The sequence below is a fragment of the Manacus vitellinus genome, unplaced genomic scaffold (genome assembly GCF_001715985.3).
Source record: "Manacus vitellinus isolate BGI_N305 unplaced genomic scaffold, ASM171598v3 scaffold_34_pilon, whole genome shotgun sequence".
Classification (NCBI taxonomy): Eukaryota; Metazoa; Chordata; class Aves; order Passeriformes; family Pipridae; genus Manacus; species Manacus vitellinus.
In genome coordinates, this window is record NW_021940488.1 from 4,597,659 (window position 1) to 4,620,607 (window position 22,949).

The 22,949-nt window shown below is 35.6% G+C and overlaps 1 protein-coding gene across 1 annotated transcript in view; it reads right to left on the minus strand.

The window, feature by feature from the left end:
• The window catches only part of NCAM2 (neural cell adhesion molecule 2), a gene marked incomplete at its 5' end in the record, with an annotated part of 133,688 nt that overhangs the window by 97,037 nt on the left and 13,702 nt on the right, over window positions 1-22,949 (minus strand). Inside the window, 2 exons of the mRNA XM_025895582.2 lie at window positions 13,167-13,312; window positions 20,456-20,616. Coding sequence (XP_025751367.1) covers window positions 13,167-13,312; window positions 20,456-20,616 — 307 coding nt within the window. The remainder of the gene's footprint in view (window positions 1-13,166; window positions 13,313-20,455; window positions 20,617-22,949) is intronic.

Genomic DNA, 22,949 nt, shown 5'->3' on the forward strand with positions numbered 1-22,949 from the left:
TTCTAAAAAAAATAAAAAAGAGAAATGAAAATTTTCTGCATTGCAATATTATTCCTACTTAGAATACGTAGCTAAACCCAAATGAATCCTACACTAATAAAAAAATAAGAAGTATCCCATTATTTTTGGTTTTGATAAAATTCTTGTTGTGACATATATGTTATTCTACTCCTTGAGTTCTTCTGTCATGCTCTTGCTTCTCAATTTGTAGTTCCATGTGTGAATATTCCCAAAGCCCAGGCCAGATGATGCTGATCTGACTGATTTTTGCACAGCTTCAAAATTATAATTCCAAGGCAGCATCACAGCAATGATAACTCTGCATTTCAAGGGTTCCACATGCAGAGAGAACAGAGAAGTGATGAGATAATAACATCCAAAAGGCAATAAGAACAGCTTCTGGGACAGAACAACTTATTCAGGTATCATGGAGTGTTCAATCTGCAAAATTCCATTGTCATTGTAGTAAAATCAGTGTAATTACTCAGAAGGGGAGAATTAGCTGATTGTGATGCTTGGAAGTTGTCATTCATTTACAACTGTAGAAAGCTGTACTTGGACAGAGGTAGATGCTGTGGTTAGTGGATGAGTTTGAATTATCATCCACTTCTCCAGTTCCCACTGAGAAAATGTAGCACCAAATGAGATGTTGTTTGTCTGCCAAAACTTGCATTTGGAGTTGGCTGAAAATAAGAATGGAAGGCGAGAAGAGTTGCAGAAATTGGTGATTCGTTTGTAGCTGGATTTTGGTAATATTACTTGGATGGTTAGAGCAGCTGACTTCCTTTCTATAGAGTTTAACATTTGGCTGACTGAAGTACTCCTTTAACCCCTGAAGTCCAAGTACAAGACTGCAAGCAAAAAATCCCTACATTTAAAATCCAGAACAATTGAATACCTTTAATTTTTTTCTTCTTGTAATGTTTAAAGCTTATTTGTGACCAAAGTGCAACTACTGTCCATAGTTTCAATGCTATGGGTCAGTTTTTATCTGTCAAATGTTTACCAAATATATCTTCCAACACCTTGTGTATTTTAGTATTATTTTGGATGTGCATTTTACATATTAACAACAGAAATTATGAAGAAACAGTGGCTTAGAATTGAGATTGTTGTTCCTTTTGCAAAACATGGAGCAATATACTAAAGAAAAGCCATTATAAGAACATATAACTTCAGTAAAAACTGCAGGTCTTTTTAAATTTCCTCCAAAGGATCTGTTTCAGATGAACATTGTTGAAGATCCTCACATTGCAGGGGGGAAGAGTTGAAAAAACCCTGACTCTTCCTTCTTCAGACCAAATTGCTAAAAATTGTCAACTCATTGTGTTGTCTTGGTCATGTTCCCAGTACACACCACTGAATTTTCAAGGAGAAAACAAATACTGGATAAAAGAATCATGTTCAGAATTTCATGAATCACAATTTTTTAGGAAGTTTTCTGATTTCAGGTTGTGTTGATATCCACACGAGAGGAAAGCTTGAGGTCATACACTTCAGGCTGACATTTTTCATATGGGAGATTTAAGCAGATTGTAATTGCTTGTGAAAATGTTTCTTGAAGCAGCATGAAAGATAAGAACTGCAACCTGACATGCTGATACTAAATGATGATAAAATTCCAGAAGTCTATAAAATGCACGTGAGCAGCAATTCCTAGTCTGAAAATCTACCTTTGATGATGAGAGAAAGGGCTGTTAGTCACAACAGCCATCATCGTGTAGAAGCTGATGGAAGCTCCCTTCTGGATTATGGATGGTATATTCACAATATTTCCCATTCTCTTCAGGTAAATGTATTCTATCCATGCACCTGTTGGAGACAGCAGAAAATTCCAGAGTATTGCTATGTGCATATGCCTTAATGTCCAGTGAATCAGAATAATGCTACAGTAGCATCTTGGACTTCAGTGATTTTTATAGGAGACCTTGTGATACTTTTAGAACTGCAGCTTGTTAAATATATATGTCAGCATGCTGCAAATTCCTGAATTTCATAGGAATTTGTTTTTCCACAAAGAAGAAATTATTGAAGAACCTATTGTTTGTAGATCTATAGTGTAACACCAGGGAAGTCACATAAACCCCTAATATTGAAGAAAAAAAACAACTGTTCTTTTGATTTTCTGTTCAACTGCAGACACAGGAGTTATTCTTAAAGAATTCAGATTGGAAATAGTAGCAGGTTCTATGCAGGTTGTTAGGCAGCATGTACAATATCAGGAAAAAAATGTGTTCTTGAATGCTTCATATAATTTTTTTGAAATTATGAACTGATTGATATTTCATTGATTCCTGCTGGCATTTCTTTCAAACTTAAGTCATTGTGCAATGAGATGACACAAGATATCCCATACACCAAACACTTACTAAGCCATGACACTGAAAACTGAACTTCTTTCCTTGACTGGTTTTTACTCATAAATGAATATGAAAGAAAAATAATAAAGAGAGAAAATATGATGATCAACCACTCAAGATTACTTCTGCTAAAGATGCAAATCACAAGAAAGAAATTACTGATGATTTTTAATGGCAAAAATAGTAGCATCATATGAAAAAACTCGTAGAGCAAAACAAGCATTAGTGTTGGCCATGAAAAATAACAACAGTAACCACAAATGAGTGTTTATAAGTATAGCAGAAATATTACAACTGTAATAATTACTTCTGTACTTTGCAATTAGAAATTTTGCTTCACTCATAAATACTGTATCCAGTGGTTTTATTCCTACTCCAACACTGCTATAATGCCATTAACATACGTGACTCAGATGAGTCAGCCCAGCAAAACTTCAGGAATAACCCCATTGAGTACAATATTCTTATTCAATACAGACCTCAAACAAAACAGCCTCTAAAAATAGTGATTTTACTGTACAATTACATTTTAGTTTAGACAATCAAATCTTATTGTAACTTGATTCTTTGAATAAAAGAGAATGGGACACAGATAATGCTTTGTAAAGCTCACAGCTTTGTAAATCTCTAAAATGGTAATTGCAGTGCAGATTGGAGTCACAAGATCTTTCTGCAAAGGATAAATAAGGGAAGACTGTAGCATAGCACAAGGCTCCAAACACATGTCCGTGTGGGATCTAGAATTGCCCAGACTTAAAATACTGTGATTTGCCAGAATTTAATCTTCATTCATTACTCAATCTCTGTGCATCTGGGAAAGAATACTCACTATTATATATACACAGCATTAGTTGCAACAAACATGGTTGGACTCAATGATCTCAGAGGGTTTTTCCAAACTAGTTGATTCTGTGATTCTGACTATGAACTTCAAACTGGTCATGTTTCTGTTTGGGTCAGTTCAAATCTGAAGTAAACATTACTTCAGCTGTAGAAATAACCAATATGGTGAAATTACACCCCACTGCCCAGAGAGAGAGTTATAAAACTTTCCTTCAAGCAGGGATTTTAGCCCTGTATGATTGTTCTGTTCCTAGGAAAAGCTCTGCACTGCTACAGTGCAGGTTCTTGGGCCTTACCAGAGGCTGCATTGGTCTGAGGTGATTTTAATTTGTTTTATGATTGCAAGTCCCTTGTCACCAGGTAAATACCCAAATTTGTTTCCACTTAGCTCTATGCTAAGTACTTCATATGGCAAAGATCTAAGTAGAAAACAGTAGCTCCCTGTTTTAATTGGGACTGGAGGATGCAGTTCTGCAACTTCAGTGGCTAACAGGTGAAAACACGGGGGAAAAATAAAAAGCAAAGAAACCAAAACAATCTGTGGCTGGACACACATGAAGACAAAGCATGTAAACAGATCTCCAGAGAATACTGGAAGGGTGACTATAACAAGGAAAAGAAGACTGGAAACTTTTGTATGCAATTTTTACTGTAATATTATTTCCCCCCCTTTATTACTTAGATAACTCAGTCCTGTTATGATTTGAACACTTTAATCTAAGTATAATTGCTTGGTTTATTTTGTTTAACTGATAACATATTACTTGGACCAAAAACAGATTCTTGGATAAATACAGGTTGTATGCCACTCTTGTTCAGAAAACTTTTCTGTAAGAATATATAGCAGCCCTTAAAATTAATACTGCTGCAAAAATTTCAATCAGAGCTTAATTCATGTATATATGCCTTCATTTCACTTTCTTAGAATTCAGACAAAGTTCATGACAAAGTTTAGCTTTAGCTGCAGGAATAGGTGATGTGCGGAAGGTGTGCAGATAAAACACAGAGCAGCAAAACTGTTGTTTGGGAAAAGAGAAATAAATCACAATTTGAGTTTCTCGTTTGTTCAGTAGTTGTATGCAGCTTGGGATCCCTTCCAGTTTACTGCAAAGTTGATGCATATTTTATTAAAATGACTATGGCTAGACAGTAGATAGGAAGTCTGTCTGGAAACTGGGATGAGATGGAGCCCTGCAGGGGCATATGCAAGAAACAAGGCTCCCTTAGGGGAAGGAAAGTCACAGAAAGCCAGAAATGCAAATGCACTATTTGAGTCACGAGGAGAAGGGAATTGTCAGCAGGATACAGATGCTGACCTCACAGATCAAAAAGTCTTCACTCACAAACTCTGATAGTTCTGTAGGGCTTTTTGTAACTGAAGAAACAAAAGGAAATTATTGCAGTAGCAAGCAAAATGGAGAAAGTGAACTAACCTGGACCTGTCTGAAAGGACATTAGTTTTCCAGTTATTTTATTTAATTGGTATCCAATACAGTTTCTCTATTTCATTTCTAAATTTATTTATAAGTATATCTATAAAATAAAGATCATACTGGACATATCAGCCAAACTGGATGAAAACCATTATGGAAAAATGTCCTCCTATTAGACTTTGAAACAAGTTGGAAAGCAAAGATTAAAACATGGTAGCACAAAACCCCACATGTCGTGCTGCTGGGGAAAATATCACTGAGAAACAAAACCTTTGAACCAATCTTTTGCTTATTTCCAGACAGCTTACAACCTTGCCTACTCAACTGCACAGGTTAGGAAACTCAAGGAGTATATATTATTAAACGAAATTATCAGAAGTTATGTATAGTACATCACTGGAGAAAGAGATCTGTAAGAACACACAGATTGAAGAGACTACGAGGTTAAATTAATCTCAGCTAAAATATTAGCCACAGCTTTAGGATTCTCTGGTACACAGGTAAATCGAGAGGGGAGACTGGGACCTGGAGGGAAGTAATGAGTTTCTGGATGAGGAAGAGAAGGAAAAAGAGGAGCAAAGAAAAAAGTGTGAGAAACAGCCCTGCCGACACCAAGGCGGGAGGAGGAGGAGGAGATGCCCCAGGTGCTGGAGCAGAGATTCCCCTGGAGCTCGTGGAGGAGACCATGACAAGAAGGTTGTCCAACTGAAGCCCATGAAGGTACATGGTGAAGGGGATGTCCATACTGCAGCCCATGGAAGAAGCAAAGTTACCAATAAAAGCACCTGAAAATACATGTGCTGAGGGTATCTGAAGAGGAAAAAAAAAATCAAACTCAGGAAAATAATATTTTGGTACTTGCTACAAGATGAATGATGCACATGCAATGTTTTAAAATCACACAATCACATTTGGACAAATACGATGATAAAGGTAATAAAGACAAAAGGACTAATCTAATAATATAAATCCATACATTTTTATATGTAACTTGGAAATATTTTTAAACATAATTATGGCATATTTGCTAAAGCCTATGACCTGTGAGTTTAAAATTCTTAGAGAAATTCACGAATCTGAAAGTTCTTTAGGGTCTTAATTTTAAATGCCTACAGTATTGTTTTTGGTTAAGATTGCAATACTTTTATCTCAATACAGGACTGCTATAGTTCTGGTGTTATTGAAATCACTCTGGATTTGTGACAAGGAAGCACTGATAACTATGGTATAAATAACATCACATGTTCCATACCCTAAGTATTGTGTTTATCTAATCAGAATGTATGTTAATTCTTTTATTATTATTATTCATCTCTACATTTAAAAGCTCCAAAGGAAGTCAGTGTAGTTCCTGATGAGATTCTGTATTTATTTTTACATTTTCTAAATTTAAGCAGAAAATACACTTTGAACAACAGACCATAACACCAAATGAGACTTTTTAAATGTACTGGTAAAATGGTATTTATTCAGTTTGAAGCTCTAAATATTCACAAAACTGTATTCTTAATGCAACTTTCTATAATAAATATCCACTTTTGTATATTATTTTAAGTAGAGGAATGTTTATAGAATGCTATGATAACTCAAACAACTTTTACTCAGTAATATAACCCCAAGGGCTTTAATGTTACCTATAAGATATATTAAAGCATTTGAGATCATCAGCTTGCAGTAAGGTAAAGATTACCACATGCTACTAATTCTTTGACATAAATGTCAAAGCTTTACTTGCACAAGCAGGAATTTGTAAAAAGATAAAAGCTATATTATTATTAATAACATTATTTACGGAACACCTAGAAACTTTAATAACAAAAGTTGAGTCCCGAATAGATGGGAGTTATTTTGACAAAGAATCAAAGCTCAGACCTATCATTCATTTGTGCAGTCCTAAGAAATATTGTTTGCTGAATCTGTCAGTAAGGGATGCTGTAGAGTCTTCACTTTGTACATCATCATTGTCATGTTAAAGTGGCATAATGTGTCTCTGAAATCTGAGAACTGCGTTTGAAATCGGAAAAATGGTATCAATAGAAACAATAGTTTATGAGTAGATGCACACAGAGAGATGGTACAGTGAAAATGTGATAGGAAAATATGTTGGTTTTTTTAAAGTAAACTAAGGACGTTAATAAAGTATTAAGAACTAACTATTACACATAGTTTTAGAGAGTTTATTAAACAAATCAAACAACAGATTGCAAAATAGAATCCAGCCCACTTGTTGTCATCCTATTTTTGCCAAAAGTCTAATGACTTATTTTCTCTTAATATATAAGGGTACTCAAGCTGTCTTTCAGGTCAGAAAAACTGCTGACAGGTTTTAACTGTGTAAAATACATGTTGCCAGCCTTGCACTGCTGATTGTGCCATTGATTGTGCTCATTACCTGTGCAGGCAGCATGTAAAAAACACAACATTTTTGAAGTCTCTGGAGAATATCCTATCAGTGAATAACAGCTCCAACTGGCACCAGCCTATAAAGTGTGGATGTATCACTTAAGGTATCACCAGGTACAAGATCTCTATTTCATCAAACAAATAACAGCTCTCTGGAAGTTCTTAAACCATTAGCAGACAATACAACTCATACGTAGGCAGAAGCTCATGAAACAATTTTTTTGTGTTGCGGAAGAAATGAATGAATAATAAAGTCCAAGCTGCCCTGATACTGCAGGAAATGTTGGGCCAAAAAAAAAAAAAGTTCCCTGATAATTTCATTCTTCTTTAGTGTAACAGACCTAATATCAACACTTATGGCTAAATGGGAAAAGGTAATATTGGAAGGGAAAGAAACACCATTTCCAAGCCTGTACAGCTTTATTTCAGTCAGTAAATACAGCACCACAATCCACAGAAAGTAGCCAAAAATATCTGCAAATAGATTAAATGGGAGACAATTTTTAAATTTTAAATATAAATTTGTTAAAAATAGGATTACCCATTTACAGAATGGATAAAAACTTTGTACTTAATTTAAGGCATCACATTAAACAACTGATTAAATTAGTCATGCTCCTAAATAAATGTCTTTCTTTCCCTAGGTTGTTTAAGCTTTTAAGCCAGAAGAGTTATTAAATTTTACATTTTCTTGCCTTTTTGTCTTCTTTAAATAATCAACAACTCAGTCTCTGCTTATTTAATTTTTCCCAGTGGAAGGTGACTTTAAAGTTTTACTGAAAGAAAAAATTTACAGAAGTGAGAGGATTCTGAGCTAGTGTAATACCAATACAGCCATCCACACAACATGAATACATCTATGTCTGTGTATATGTACAGCCATTTGGGTCTACTCTGAGTAAGAGATAATTTAATTTTGATGCCAAAAGAGGAACAATTCTGAAAGGCTGTCTGGTTGTGTGGCTGACATTTAGTATTGAGTTGTCAATATAACCACCAGCCAAGGCTGCACTGAGGCTGAGACTGTGGTACCTCAAAATAATTTCCAGCTTCAGTTGTGCCTTCATTTACACATCACTGCAGATATTGTTTACTTAAAGGACTGCAGAGCTCAGATGATTGATTGAACTACTTAAGAACTTGGAAATATCCACATTTCCTTGCAGCTTTCCTACCGTAACGCTTCCTCAGGTCACCAAAGAAAGCTGCTCTTTATTTCCAACTGCAAACAATCCTTCTCCAAACTCAGTCTTCCTACTAAAATTCTGTCACCTCTCCCAACTGTACACTTCACTTTTTGCTCCTTCTAGTTAGCAAAGAGTTTGTCCCAACTCCCTATTAGTGTAGCTGAGCATGCCAGAGAGAAGATGAAGAAGCACCAAACCATATACAGATTTCCATGGATCAGATGGCCCCTGAGAGTCTCCTATTCAGTGGTCATATGTGCTCCATTATTTGCATATGCTGTAGGGTAAAAAGCTGCATATTCTCAACAGTACTAATTACCCAACATTTAAAGTGACCCTGTTGCTCAAGTCCATTTGCTTACCTTTTCCTTCCAGTCACAATACTCTTGTTTTCATAGCCTTAACATGTGAATCCCACTAAGAGTCATTTGTGGTTAAAAACAGAACAGCCTTTGAGGCCTGATTGAATTGTTTGCAGAGTGTCTCAATTGTATAATCAAACGTAATTGCAGCTGGCTACATAAATTGTTCTGACCTGCAGGCCTGTGCTAATATTGCAGCAACAAAAATATTCTATGATACTGTAAGTAGAAGCTTTTAACACAATGTGTAGTTGAAACAGGTTATAACAATTTTCTCCAACATGGTAAAGAGACTTGCCTCTTACATTTTTCCAACTATTCAAAGGAGAATTATTTACAAAGAGCAGCATTTGTATAGCTCAGTAAAAGAAAGATGTCTCCTGGAATCAATTAAAATACCCTAGATACATCTTCGTTTTCTGTGATTCATTTCAGATAAAGACCTGATCCTTGATAAGAAAGAATTTGAAAGCACTCTCATTACTGTCTCAAAAGACTGACACTGTAACACTGTTTCTTTTTGTGCAGAAACAGCATATACAGGGAGAAAAAAAAATCTGGGGTTTTTTTGTTTTTTGTTTTTTGTTTTTTTTGTTATCATTTGTAATGGCTGAAGTGGATTTAAAAGGCTTGAAGAAAAAACAGAGTTGACCTTTCAAAGAAAAAGATAAAACAAACCCCAAATTCTTTAACTTTGCCTATTGCCTGATCATAAAAACTATGAAAAACTCTACAAGTTCCTCATAGCTATGATTTGCATGCCAATATAAAGTGAATTCAAACTTGGAAAATAACTTAATTATTGGTCTGAACTCTGAAATATTTATAAACAATGTCACAGGGAATTTCACAGAGACACACACATTATTACAATGGAAGGTAGATGAAGCAAAGCAGAATTCAAGCTGTTTCTGTAAAGTTGTCATTACAAAGTTGAAAATCAGGGGTTTTTTTACTTGTGGATACAAGGAAAACAGTATAAGATACTTCAGAGATATTCAGTGTTTTAAATACAGTACAAAGTACGGTAAAAAATACAGTATAAATCCATATCTTAAATCCAAAAACCAAGTTTTGACTGGGATCTCTCTGTACTGACTTCTTTCATTCATTGTGTGTGTTTAGGTCACAAATTCTTCAGGGTATTCAGCATATGTCTCTTTGGACATGTGCTGCATACAGCGTAGCCACTGTCTCATATCAAGCCCCATTTGTTATTGTAATGTGTATTCCAAAACAGGGCAATTACAAACAACACTGGTCAGCTTTAATATTTCTGCTAGAATTAGATACTATGAAAGTAGAGCATTTAACTCTGCCCTCACAGTTCTGCAGGATTCAGAGGAGTCAATGACATTTTTGTACCACTGCTCAGGACATGCTTTCCTTGAGGGATATGTATAGATACGTACCTGCACATCCAAACCCCATTTTACAAGTGATTATGCCAAATCAAATCCAATCACTATCTTTCCTTCTGTTCTTAAAAAAAAGCAACTCTTCTCCTGCCTCCTCTTTTTCACTGGGAGAAGGGCCAGGCCTGCTGGATGCACGGTGGTCTTTAGGACCACATCATTTCAAATCACAGCGGGAAGGGGCACAGCCAGGCTGGCACATTACTGCAAGGATGTGCAGTGCTGGGGAGTTGGGGACAAGAAGAGCAGAGGCAGAGTTTTGGTTTGACACTGAAACAGCAGCTGAAGCTCTGGTCTTGGACTAAACCTCCATTTTCACACCTTAAAGGGTGAGACAAACACCTTCCATCATGCATAGCCATTAATTTACTGAACCTTACCCACTCTCATGTATTTATGGGTTAAAAAAGCCATAGAAGGATGACAGAGGTCATCTAATGTGACCTCCTGGAAAACTTTTACTTAACTTTCAAGAGAGGTCAGAAGAAAGGGAAAGATCCCTATATTTCAAATTGTCAGTGAAAGAGGGAACACACACTGTGTGGTAAATTGTTCCAAAGGCTAACTGATAAAAGGAGAGAGGAAAAGGCTTCCTTGCTTCTGATTTGAACTCACTTGGCTTCAGCTTTCAAATACACACTTCTGAAGTACTGAAAATCCTTTATCAAAGCTGTTTTTCCAAAGAGATAATTATAGAGCTCTTACTCATTAATATTATCCTCCTTAAGCCCAGATGGGTTACTTCTTTGATCTATGAGTTCGGTGCATATTTTCCATTCTTTAGGACATAATAATTTCAAAACTCAGGAAAGCCTACGTCCCCATTATAAGACCTATCACTGGAAAGAAAACATTTTGAATCCATGCAGGCTAAGAAAGGTCTCACATTCAGCCTTCTTCCTTATCCACGTGAGGTATGTTTGCATTTTAGCAAAACAAGAACAACATGACTGAGGAGGTACATACTAAAATTAATAAAAGTATAATTAAAAAGTAAGAACAGCAGTTTCTGTGTTCTTTAATCATCATCATGTTAATGTTATAGCACGAGCAGTTCTTCCATCTTCTACAGAAAAAAATCATCCCCTAATGATACCCTTAATTCAACAGAAATGTTGAATAAAGTGCAGTTAATACCGAGAATGTTTAAAAATTGGCAAAAATTCAAAAGATGAATCCACTGAATGTAGATTATAATCTTTATGCATAATGTATTTTGTCTTGTGATTGGATATTACTTCAAAAGTTATCACACATAAGTAATAATTTCAATTTAAGACTATGTTCTGTGTTACTCCCCCTCTTCCCTCATTTTCTTCAATTCACCTTTCCCTTTTCTTTCTATGTGCAAAACATTGCTGTATTATTCAACAATTATTCAATAATTAAATCACTGCCAGTTTTGTTCCCTAGTTGTCTAATTTGGTAGGAAAGCACAAGCCAAGCCTTTGGCCCCCTAAAGCTGGAGGACCACAGGGCAAATGTAGCAGCATATTTTATAGCTCAAGAACATATACAGTATTTCAGAACATTTATTCAAGATTCAGCACAAACTCTCCCCTGAGCAATACACAGAGTTCCTTCATTGGCAAGAACAAAGGAAACCACGTAACTGTATTTATTCTCACTCTTTTTATCTTCCACATAGAGTATGTCAGCACACAAGTAGGAAGTGAATATAGATTTTTGTCTGATTGTCAGTATTATTGAGTTGAACTAAAGTTCAGAGAATACTACAGCAACATGTCTGGCAGCTTAACCACCTGCAACTGGAATTAAAAACGTGATACTGTCCTGTATAAGCACTGGATAAATTTCAAGTTTCAACTACACCAACATTTTTAAGCTTGTTTCTGCTATTTGCTTTTCAGTGTCTGATGTAACGAAGTTATTTCAGGATCATTTAAAACATAACTGAGAGGGCACGTTTGTAACCTTTGAACCAACTGTAATCTCTGTGGGTCAGAAAGATGACCTTTAACTTGAAATATTTAAGGAAGAGAGAAACTGCTTTATTTTAATGCAAAACTGTTTGAAAAATTAATTTAGAAAAACTGTTATATTGCTTCAAAATGGAAATCACAGAGCAGGAAAATGGTAGACAGAGTCTCACAAATTGCCTCAATTCCAGGAAAGGTCAAGTCAGAGATTAGACCAGACCAGACCTTCTCCTTCAGAATACAAATAATGAAAGTACATAATTCCTTATTATACAGCAATTCCCTATAAATTGAGTGACTTACTATGTATCTAGTTCTCTCAGTGACATGACTGCTGCACAGGTTTTCAACTGTTTGGTTTTTTTTAAGCAACGCCTAAGAATATGCAAAAATCTGCAAGAAGACTGTATTTGATTATCTGGAGTAAAAATTCTGAATTAGTTAGCCATAAAGATAGCATGTCTTACTTTAACCAGTACAGAGAAATTCTGTACCTTATGTCAGGAAATTAAGAAGGAAATACTTGTTCAAATACCAAAAGAAAATTACTTTTTAAAAAAGAGAAAATTAAAAAGAGCTCTGTAGAAACAGCTTGCTGTCTACATGGTCAGGAATAACACTACACTGTGCCCTTTTACTTTCACCATTCCATCTAATTACAGCTCTTGTTCCCACAGTAACTGACTTTCCTCATTGTCAGGCTGCAATCTTTCTCTACACAATTTACTTTTGTAATAAAACACGAAAACGGGGAAAAAATGGGAAAATAGGCTCAGTTTGTCCTCTGCACAAGGAAAAATACAAGAAAAAAGAAAAGTAGAATGAAAAAAATGAAGTGGGAAATAAAGAACTCCAGAGTATTCAGATTTTTTAATTTTAGATATCTATAAGCTCCACTTCATTTTGAGGATTACTGGACAGAGTCCAAATATACTGAAGAAGGGCTATGTGTAGCCATCATGACATTGAAACCATTAGTAGGGATTATGTATTAAAATTTAAGCCTGTAGTGATGAATTACCTTTCAGTATTTTATTGCCTTTTTTTTTTTAATTTCAAATTTAAAATCTCCATGTCTCTTTTACTACTTTGGAAAATAGCAATTCCTTCTAATTTCAGAGGAATCTACCATTATCTATCTCTAAATTAATTTTCTGCTTGCAAAAAGAAGATTAGCCAGACAAGACTTATTTAGATATTTTATACATTAAATGCAAATTTACCTTATCGCCTTCAGAGAAAGTCATTCCATCAGAGGCCCTTTTCCAAGTAATCTCTGGGACAGGTTCTCCTTCTGCTTCACAGATGAGGGTTGCTTTCCCATTCTCAAAGGTGCTTTCATTTTTAAGTTGTATTATTTGAGGCTGCACTGTTGAAAATACAAATTCCATTACTGATCCTGCACAAAGAATGTCATCTCAAAATTTATCTTTAAAACCACTTCTTTTTTTTCTCCCTTCCTGGAGTAGTATGGGATGGATCCTGGCTGACCTGCCCTGGTGGCTGTGTTTGTGTGCTTTTTTTCCCCCTTAGGGACCAGCCAGCCCTCACTGCTCTCTACCAGTTCAGGAGTGAAGCAAAGTTCAGTGATTCCATGATGATCCTGCCTCTGAGCGGGAATAACCCCATGCACCAGGGCAGGCTGGGTGCTGACTGGCTGGAAAGCAGCTCTGCAGAGAGAGCCCAAGGGGTCCTGGTGGTCAAGAAGTTGAGAATGAGCCAGCAATTCACCCCTGAGGATCAGGGATCTCATCCAGGTGTACAAACACCTGACAGAGGTGAGTACACATAGAGCCAGAACCTTCTGAGTGGCGCCCAGTGAGAGGGCAAGAGCCAATGGCACAAATTGAAACACAGAAAGAGGGAAAACCTGAGGGTAACTCAAGAGCAGAACAAGCTGCCCAGGAGACTGTGGAGTCTCCATCCTTGAAGATACTCAACACCCAGATAGACTTGGTCCCAGGACACCTGCTTTGGTTGACTCTGGACTAGATGGTCTGCAGAAATGCTTTCCTGACTCAGGTATTCTTTGATTCCATGATAATCTGTGTTTGTCTTCAAATGCAAATTATTCAGAAAAAAAAAGAGCATTATTACTATTCATGGACTTTGATCTTTAGTAATGTTTAACTGCCTTACATAAATTACAGAATTTAACAAAATCCCCCAATAAAAAACACATCACACTGGTATTACCTCTATTAAGAACTGAAGAGTCCTCTGATCCAAAGCTGTTAATCCTTGCTTACCAACTATACTAGTGGTAAAATACATTCAAAAAATTCCAGGTATTATTTGCATTCTTCAAATCATTCCACTTTATATCCTCAGTTACACAGGAACTACAGTTCTCAATCTATACTTTAACTTGTCAGGTTATTTGGATATGCAACACAATTTCTGGTAGCATGTGCAAGGACTTATCTGTACGATATCACAAAAGAACTCTGTTGTAGAACTATGCATAGAATATTACTCTCTTCCACAGCATTCAAGTATCTTCAGTAAAAATCTTTTGGTCTTATGTATTACTTCATATATTATGATTACTAAATTTCTCTGAACCTATCCACTTTACAGATTAAATGAGGCACTCATCCCACTGGAAAATCTAACCTGTAATCCTATAATAAGAATATGATTCTTTAAGTTTACACCCAAAAGCTGTGAATCCAGATTACATGAGCAAATTAAATTTTGGCAGCTCTTAACATTGACTTCATTGACCTTCAGTACATTTATTGAAAACAATATATTTTCTATGTATTTTTTCTGAGTTTTGCTTTTGAGGAAGCACTGCAATAGTGTATTCCATATGAAACAGAAAATAAAGAGATGTAACCTGTTTTCCAATGGCCTTACTAAAGTATAGCTATGCAGAAGAGCAATATTGGCTTATGTTAATGGATCAAAAAAGGAAAGAGAATCATTCAGGTTGGAATGGACTGCAGGAGGTCATCTGGACCAACCTCCTCATCAACACAGGGTCAATCTGTTCAGGTCAGATTACTCAGGGATTTGTGGAGCACTATCCTGAGAAATGCTGAGAACAGAGACTGCACAGCCCCTCTCACCAGCCTGTTGTAGTGAGGAATGTTTTCCTTATGTCTCGTCTCCTCTCATTTTATGAGCACTATTTCACTTATGGCCATTGTTTCACAGATAGATGCTGCATTCAGCATCAGGAAGAAGAACATAAAAACCAGGTTCAAACTTGCTGTCTCTAGATACATCACCCACCTCTCTTTTATCCATTTCCACCACACTATTCTTATCTCACTCCTTATCCCTTTTCTCCACACTCCTCCTGTTGCTTGTCTACTGTCTGTTCACCCTTGACTATTATAAATAAACTATTGTATGTTTACTGCATAGAGATTAAAAACAAGTCGCATTTGACCTAAGAAAGGACTGAACTAACATCCTACTTCATTAATATATAACTATGGTGAGTGACATCATGTGTAGAAAGAAAATACCCGAGTGATCAGGGGTTCTTGAAATGTCAACTAGATCCAGATTTATTGGATGCAGCAGCAGGATATCAATTTGGCTGAGAAAATATGAAACTCTCCTCTGTGATTCAACAAAGGATGTCAGTGGAAAGAACTAAAAACAAAAAAAGAATTTGAGACAAGACAATTATATTAAACTTCAAAATATCTGCAATTGTTACTCTCACTTTCAGGATCATCCAAATGCCTATGAAATATTTGACCTTGGCACTCAGGTACTGTATTCCTACAGCCATATCACCTGGCTACAATATAATCTGTTCTATCCTTTCATTCCCTTGATATAATATCATCCCTGGAAAAAATGGAAAGAGCTGTGGCAGATATACCACTTAAAAAAAAAAAAGGCATCAGATATAGTACTTTATGTCAGAATTTTTCAGAATTTATAATTACATTATTTCCATCAGAACAAGAAGATTTCCACATCTGGACAAGATGACAGACAATATAATCTGCTCAAGATGATGCATGTTCCAAAACATATAAATAATACTCTTTAATTTTTAACCTTAGACATATTCTAAATTTTTTTAAGACCTTCTTCAAATGAATCACTACGAGATGAAAAGTTTTAGCTTGACATTTTAGACAAGAGCAGCTGACATTTAAAGGAATAAGCACAGATTAATCATCAAATATGTCTAGCTGACAGTTATTACTTGGAAGAAGAAGAGTGCTCATATGGGGGATATTATTTAATTGGTTCATTTTTGTAGGTCACAAGTCATAACTTGCTACTGAATAAAAGTTTTTACACTGAATACCTTTCAATGACATTCTGGACATTGAAAAATATTAAAATACATTTGTGTACATGTAAATAACAATATTTATTTGAAAACGACAAGACTAGTATTGACAGAAATACTGAAACAGTTGTTTCATCCTCCCTTCTGCCTCCAACTCTTTAACTGTTCTTTCTAAATTAATAAGGTCATTCTCAAACTGAATGGGTATTTGCTTGTTGTATTCTAGCAAATATGAAGCATATAAAAATGTAGAGTCTTGTAATGCAAATTCAGAAAGCCTCCATGTCTTTACTGGTTTCTTCAGTCAAAAATATTGAAATACTTTTGTAGTGATGTAATTTTAAAATTTGTGAACTAGATCACCTGGATGAAATAAAAAATTGTTGATTATAGAAGGGACTTATGCTTAAACTTCATTAAAATTATTTTATTTAGAAGGTAAGGAACTGCTTATTACAAGACACGCATTTTATAAATATGAAAAGAGTGATCTGCAAAATAAAGAAATAAAATTTAATGTTTGGAAAGTTTGCTCTCTGAGCAGGGAAGGTTGCTGTTAAGTTCTCCAACACTTCCTCAATAAACAAGTTTCTTTCAGATTCCATCCTTGGTCTCTTTTGGATTTGTCTCACTGTTGTGCACCTAAAGCCTCTCCAAAAACCTTATGAAGAATACAGATAACTACCTGAAGTTTTAGATTTGTCATTGTTTGCTGACAACCAATTTCTTGGAAAAGCTACACAATTTATTGCATTCACAGAGTTCTACCCATATCTTTAGCAAAAAAGCTTCATCAGCCTTTGGAAGTGACACATATATAAAGCTTGGGATAGTCCTGATTATATCTCATCAGAAGAACTGCTTTAATCAGCTTGTAATTGAGACAAACATGGATTTACTGGTGAGAGGTTTAGTATGCCTGTATCACTGCCTGATAGGATCTCCTGATTAAGATATCACAGGAGGAATCATACTTTTCTGCTCTCTTCCTGCACAGCCATATTTGAATATCAAAACTGCAGCTCCATCCTCCTGGAAACTGCCAGTACAATTTTAATTTAGTAAACAAACTAGAGACCCATGTGGAAACACCTGAGATTGCTGAAACTTGATTCCTGACATAATAGAGATTCACACATATACCAGTACGAAATGTTGACGTGATTTAGCGAATGATAAACCCAAGTTTTTCTTTCTAGATTGTGTAATTGAAACAGGTTAAAATGCTGTTACTACTTCACACTCAAAGGGATTTAAGACTTGTCTTTTGAGAAAACTGTCATCACTGCCTTTATAGATTAGATCATTTTTATTTTAAATGGTAGAGGTGTTCCAAACAGGTAAGGAAGTAAAAGAGAGGAAGAAGGAATGTAGAAAGTTTCAACCCTGCCAGAGCCCAGTTGTAGTAGAAACAGTAGTTGTTGCCCCAAGGAGTTGGCATTGTAAATTAGAATTCAAGATAGCAGGTTTTTGAGACAAGTAAGCTAATGAAGTGGGAAAGAGAAATGTAATTTAATAGGCCATTTTAACACAAACTAGCTGTTTGTGTACTGTTTAGCTATAATAACCACCCATCTGCCTTGCCATTTTCAGAGCACAGGTTATTTTAACACATTTAATGGGAAGAAAAGTATAATAAGTTGTTGGCTGTATATATGACTGGGAGTTTAACCTGCGTGAAACAGAAAAATAAAAAGTAAAGTTCTTTGTAGCAGAAATTAAAAGTGTGCTCCACATTTTCACAGTTAAATAGAGGTGAATTTTGTAGAGGCAATATTAAACTAAAATTACACTGAGTTGTAGAGATTACAAATAAGGTAAGAGGCTTAATTGATCATACTATTCCCTAAGGTGTCCTGCTGTTGGTTGAAATAGAGTTAATTTTCTTCCTAGTAGCTCACCTGGTTTTGGATTCAGGATGAGAATAATGTTGGTAACACACTGATGGTTTAGTTGTTGCTGAGCAATGTTCACAGTAAATCAAGGACTTTTCAGCTTCTCACCCCACCAGAGAGGAGGCTGCAGGTGCACAGAGAGCTGGGAGGAGACACAGCCAGGACAGCTGACCCCAATGACCAAAGGGATATTCCACACTTATGGTGCCACGGTCAGCATATAAACTGTGGGAAAGCTGTCCAGGGCCACTGCTCAGGAACTGGCTGGGCATCGGTTGGTGGGTGGTGGGCAATTAATTGTATTGGGCATCACTTTTTTTGTATATTTTGATTCTATTATTATTATTATTATTATTCCCTTTCTGTTCTATTAAACTGTCTTTATCTCAACTCATGAATTTTACTTTTTTTTTTCCTTCTGGCATTCTCCATGATCCCACTGCTGCCAAGGAGAAGTAAGTGAGCTGCTGTGTGATGCTTAACTGCCTACTGGGTGAAATCATGACACAAGGACTAACTACCAGCATACAGGTTATTATAATTTAAATTAAATATATTCAATAGTAAAGCACACAGGAAAAGTAACTAAATATGAATACTTGATGGTGTGCTCAAGATTTGCTACATTAACCTCTAAATTATCCACTGAGGAAAGAGATGTGGGAGACGCTGCAAACAGTTCTGTGGAAACACTGGTTTGGTACTCGGGGAGAGCCAGAGAGAAAAACTGAATGTGAGAGGGCACCAAGATCAGTTCCCCTCACAACACAAACCCCATGTGCATTTCCCACCTTGCCACATGGAATTATAACCAGAAAGGTACAGGAATACACTGTTCAGAGATTCACAATGGTTTCCACAGAAGGAGAAGCTAAATTGACCGAAAAGTCATAGCTCAAAAATAAATGAACTAGTAAGAGAGAAAACTACATTTGATCCAAAGAACCTACGGAATTATTTTCACTTTTTATCTTAAAATGATAATTATCGGCCAAATGATAATTATCGGCTCCAAACTTACACATAAGAAAATATTTTTCATGCCAGAAAGAAACGATATAAGGAATTTATGAGTTTAGGATGTCATGGAAACAAAAAGGATGCGTAGGTTCAAAATGGATTAAACCAATTAATAGTGTCTACTAAAACATCTGGATTTAGCTTTCCAGGGAGTCCCCAGCAAAGTGGTTGCTAAAAGATGAAAGAATGAAATAATTGAGAATAACTTTCAAGTACCTCAAGAACAACAACTTTCAAGGACAACAGCCCAATAGCTGGGCAACACACCTGGAGTACAGAGCTCTGGAGACAGCACAGCGTGGAGCGCTGGGAAGAGTTTCTCAGATAGGAAAGGCAGTGGGATGTGTTCATCTGACACAATGGCTTAAGCCTCAGGCTCCCAGATCCCAAACGACAGTATTATCCAACAGCTAAGCTATTCCAATGCAAGGGACCAGATTACCCTCTGCTATTAGATCTGTTTCACTTTGTATATTTAATTTTTTTTATTATTTTTTTTTAAGCTGGAAAATTCATTTCCCATGGTCCTAAGTACAACCTTTAAGTCTTCAAATGTAAATAGTCTTTCTCTCTTCTACAAGCTATCATGAATGTAAAAAAAACCCTCCAATATATTCATTTTTTGTAGGTTTTTCATAAGTTAGCTACAACCTTTTTCCTGCACAGTGATCCTTAGGGATGTTTTCTACATTCTCACAGATGCCTACTCTCACCAGGTTATATCTAAACAAAACTTCAAATAAATTATCAGTTCTATGTGAAGGAGAGAATCATTAACACAGATTGGGTGGTGGAGTATAGAAAGAGAAATAAGAGTTTTGATGTTATTACTTTCATCCTGTGAAACTCAGATCAGCCAATATTTTCATGACTACATCTGCAATCATGCATTTAAAAAATGAAAGTCAAGAAAAAAACCCACAAATTAAAAAATCAGGAACATCTCTGCATGGTGTTTTCTTATTAAAAAACCTCACTCTTTAGAAGTCCAAATAAGCCAGTTTTCCCCTTTCAGAATTTCCCCCTCTTTCTCTTCTTGGAAACTTCTAAAGGAAAACCAGAGCGAATTAACAATTTAACACTCCATTGTACTGTATCTGAATAGCAGAAAAGCAAATTCTGAAGATAGCCTTTCAAAATTAAATTCAGGTGTAAAGGTTAAAGGAGCCAACAGGGAGGAAAGAAGCTGTAAGATTATACAGAGGGTGGTTTGCTGCATCAGTAGGCACCTTGCAGAAATACTGTTCCACTGAAAATTGTGAATTATCACCTCGTTTCCCCACTGTTTATATTTAAAAAGGCAGGATGGGACATACTATGCAGTACTTACCAAAAACTTGAAGGAATGTCTGTTTTTTGTCATTTCCTGCTTTATTTTTAGCATTGCAGATATAAGGACCCGCATCGATATTTTTAATATCTCTTATGGTTAGTTCTGAATTGCTTCCTCTCAGCACATATTTTTCATTTGCTTCAATAAGTTTGCCACTCCTAAAAAAAAAAATAAGAACAATGTATAACTCAACCAGTAGGTTCCAAACTCTGAAATTATGGGCTATGAAAGCATCAATATGCTGAAAATAATACTTGAGGGAAGAGACTGCGAATATGCTGGCCTTAAAAATGCATTAATTGGCAATATGTAGAGAAGGGAGTTGATTTTAGGATGGCAGAAATTGGTATTCAGGATCACAGTGTTTTACCATAAGAATGTGCATATTCTAGACACAGGCAACACATTCTGAACTGCATCTTGATGTTCAAGACCCCAGCTGCACAACATTATTGTCAGGTTATAAAATAAACATGTATTAAAAATACTACAATATCTTTGTTCTTAAATGTTCGATATTGACCTAATGTTAGAAAAATGGTTGTGAATAGAACTCTAACATATGGCTTACACTCAAGGAAGGACAGAAGGAAATTGGTTAAACACACACTTGTGCGTGAAAAACATTTAAAAACATATTTTCTAATTTTAACTGCTGCAGTTCACAGTAGTAACAACTTAGCAACTTCTAAAAAATTTGGATTACATACACGTAGAGCCTATTGGCACATCAAGAACCCTTCCAATTTATTTCCTCTCAGTTGTTGTTGGCCAGCCACAACTTAGTAAGCAGGCATGTCTCCAGATGTTAGAATGAGTTCTGACCAGATGGTAGAGAAATAATAAAACCTGTGAACAATTCTGAGGGCTGAGCGAGGCTTGACCATTCCATTTGAGCACCTTGGCACACACACAGAGCTTCTTTTTCAAGAGTGTAATTTTAACTTTCAATTTTTTTTTTTTCTGATTCTGCCCAGTCTGTAAAGGATTCCTTTGATCTTATTTCCATTGGATCATCGACAGCCCCTTCTCATAACCACCTGTCTAGAAATTGCTTGATTTTCATAAGCACTGATAATGCTGCTGACAACGCCAATTTATTGAAAACTGACTACTTTAAAATAAAAATAATATACACTACTCAAATATTCTATTCTATTCAGTGCGCCTAGTTTTGGACATCTAAATTTAACTCAAGATTTAAGCAACAATTATTTTCATTTCATTCTCATCTAACAATAATTACATATATTTAATAATTTCTGAAATTATATTTTCCCTAAAAGTGAGGATACTGCTTATTTCTTGGGAGTATTAATATCTGTTAATGGCTCACATTTTAGTAACATTTTTTTGTAAATAACTGTAGTCCACTTAGCTGTCAACTTCAAGACATTATTATGATATTTGTTCATTTTGTTTCTAAAGCAAATCATAGAAATTGTTTTATAGACCAATAATAGTCTAGTTCTCCACATTAGGTGGTCTCACAGAAAAAAAACAAAACCAAAACCAGAACAAACATACAAATAAAAAAACCAACCCACACAGCAATAAACAAACAACTATAAAAAATCCCCAACAACCAAAAATTCCCCAGTGATTTCTTTTAGGAGACAAAAGTCTATATTCAAGGTCAGAAGTAACTTCCAGATGTCTGTTTTCACAAACATCACTGATATCTATGGCACTTTCTAAGCAGAAACGAGCATTTCCCTGGACCCTCCAGTGAACGGGAGAGATTCAGACTGATGCTGAAAATAGATAACAGGAAAATATGAATAACACATTTAAAGCAGATTATTTCTTTTGTAAGATAATTCTAAGTCCTGTCAGGAAAGATTGGGAAATTGATCCAGCTAAACTTTACCAGAGTAATTTTTCACCACGATTGTAAACAATCATCATGTTTTCAGCAGGACTATTCGCATGAGTAAAGATTTCCAGTTCATGACTTGTATCTACATTAGGATCTTAATCTTTCAGTCCTGGCTAATTTAATTCCATTAGAGCATTGCTTCTCTGAAGGTTATCTTTACATTAATGCAATATCAGCTTCAATAGAGATACCAGTTAAACAGCAAAAGAATTAGATTCTCTTGGTCCATGAAATATCCACTCTCTCTCTCTCTCTCTCTCTCTCTATCTATCTATATATATAAAATAGAGCAGCAACTAAACCTTGCTGACCTTTTTTCTGGCCTAGGTGTTTCAAAATGACTAATTTTTAAGTGAACTAAAATATTTTTTGAGAAAAAAAAAAGACACATTAGTTCAGATGCATTCATTTTAAATTGACAAAATCTTAAACATCGTCAGCACCTGGAAATGCAAAGGGTCATTGTAAACAGTTCAAGCTTGAACACATCATGCACTGTCTTAAAGAGTTTAAAGCTTAAGACTATTTGTTCATCATCTTGCTTACAATCAACACAGAGGAATATATATCACTTTAATAGTACTGTCATCTGATTTTAAAAATACAGACATT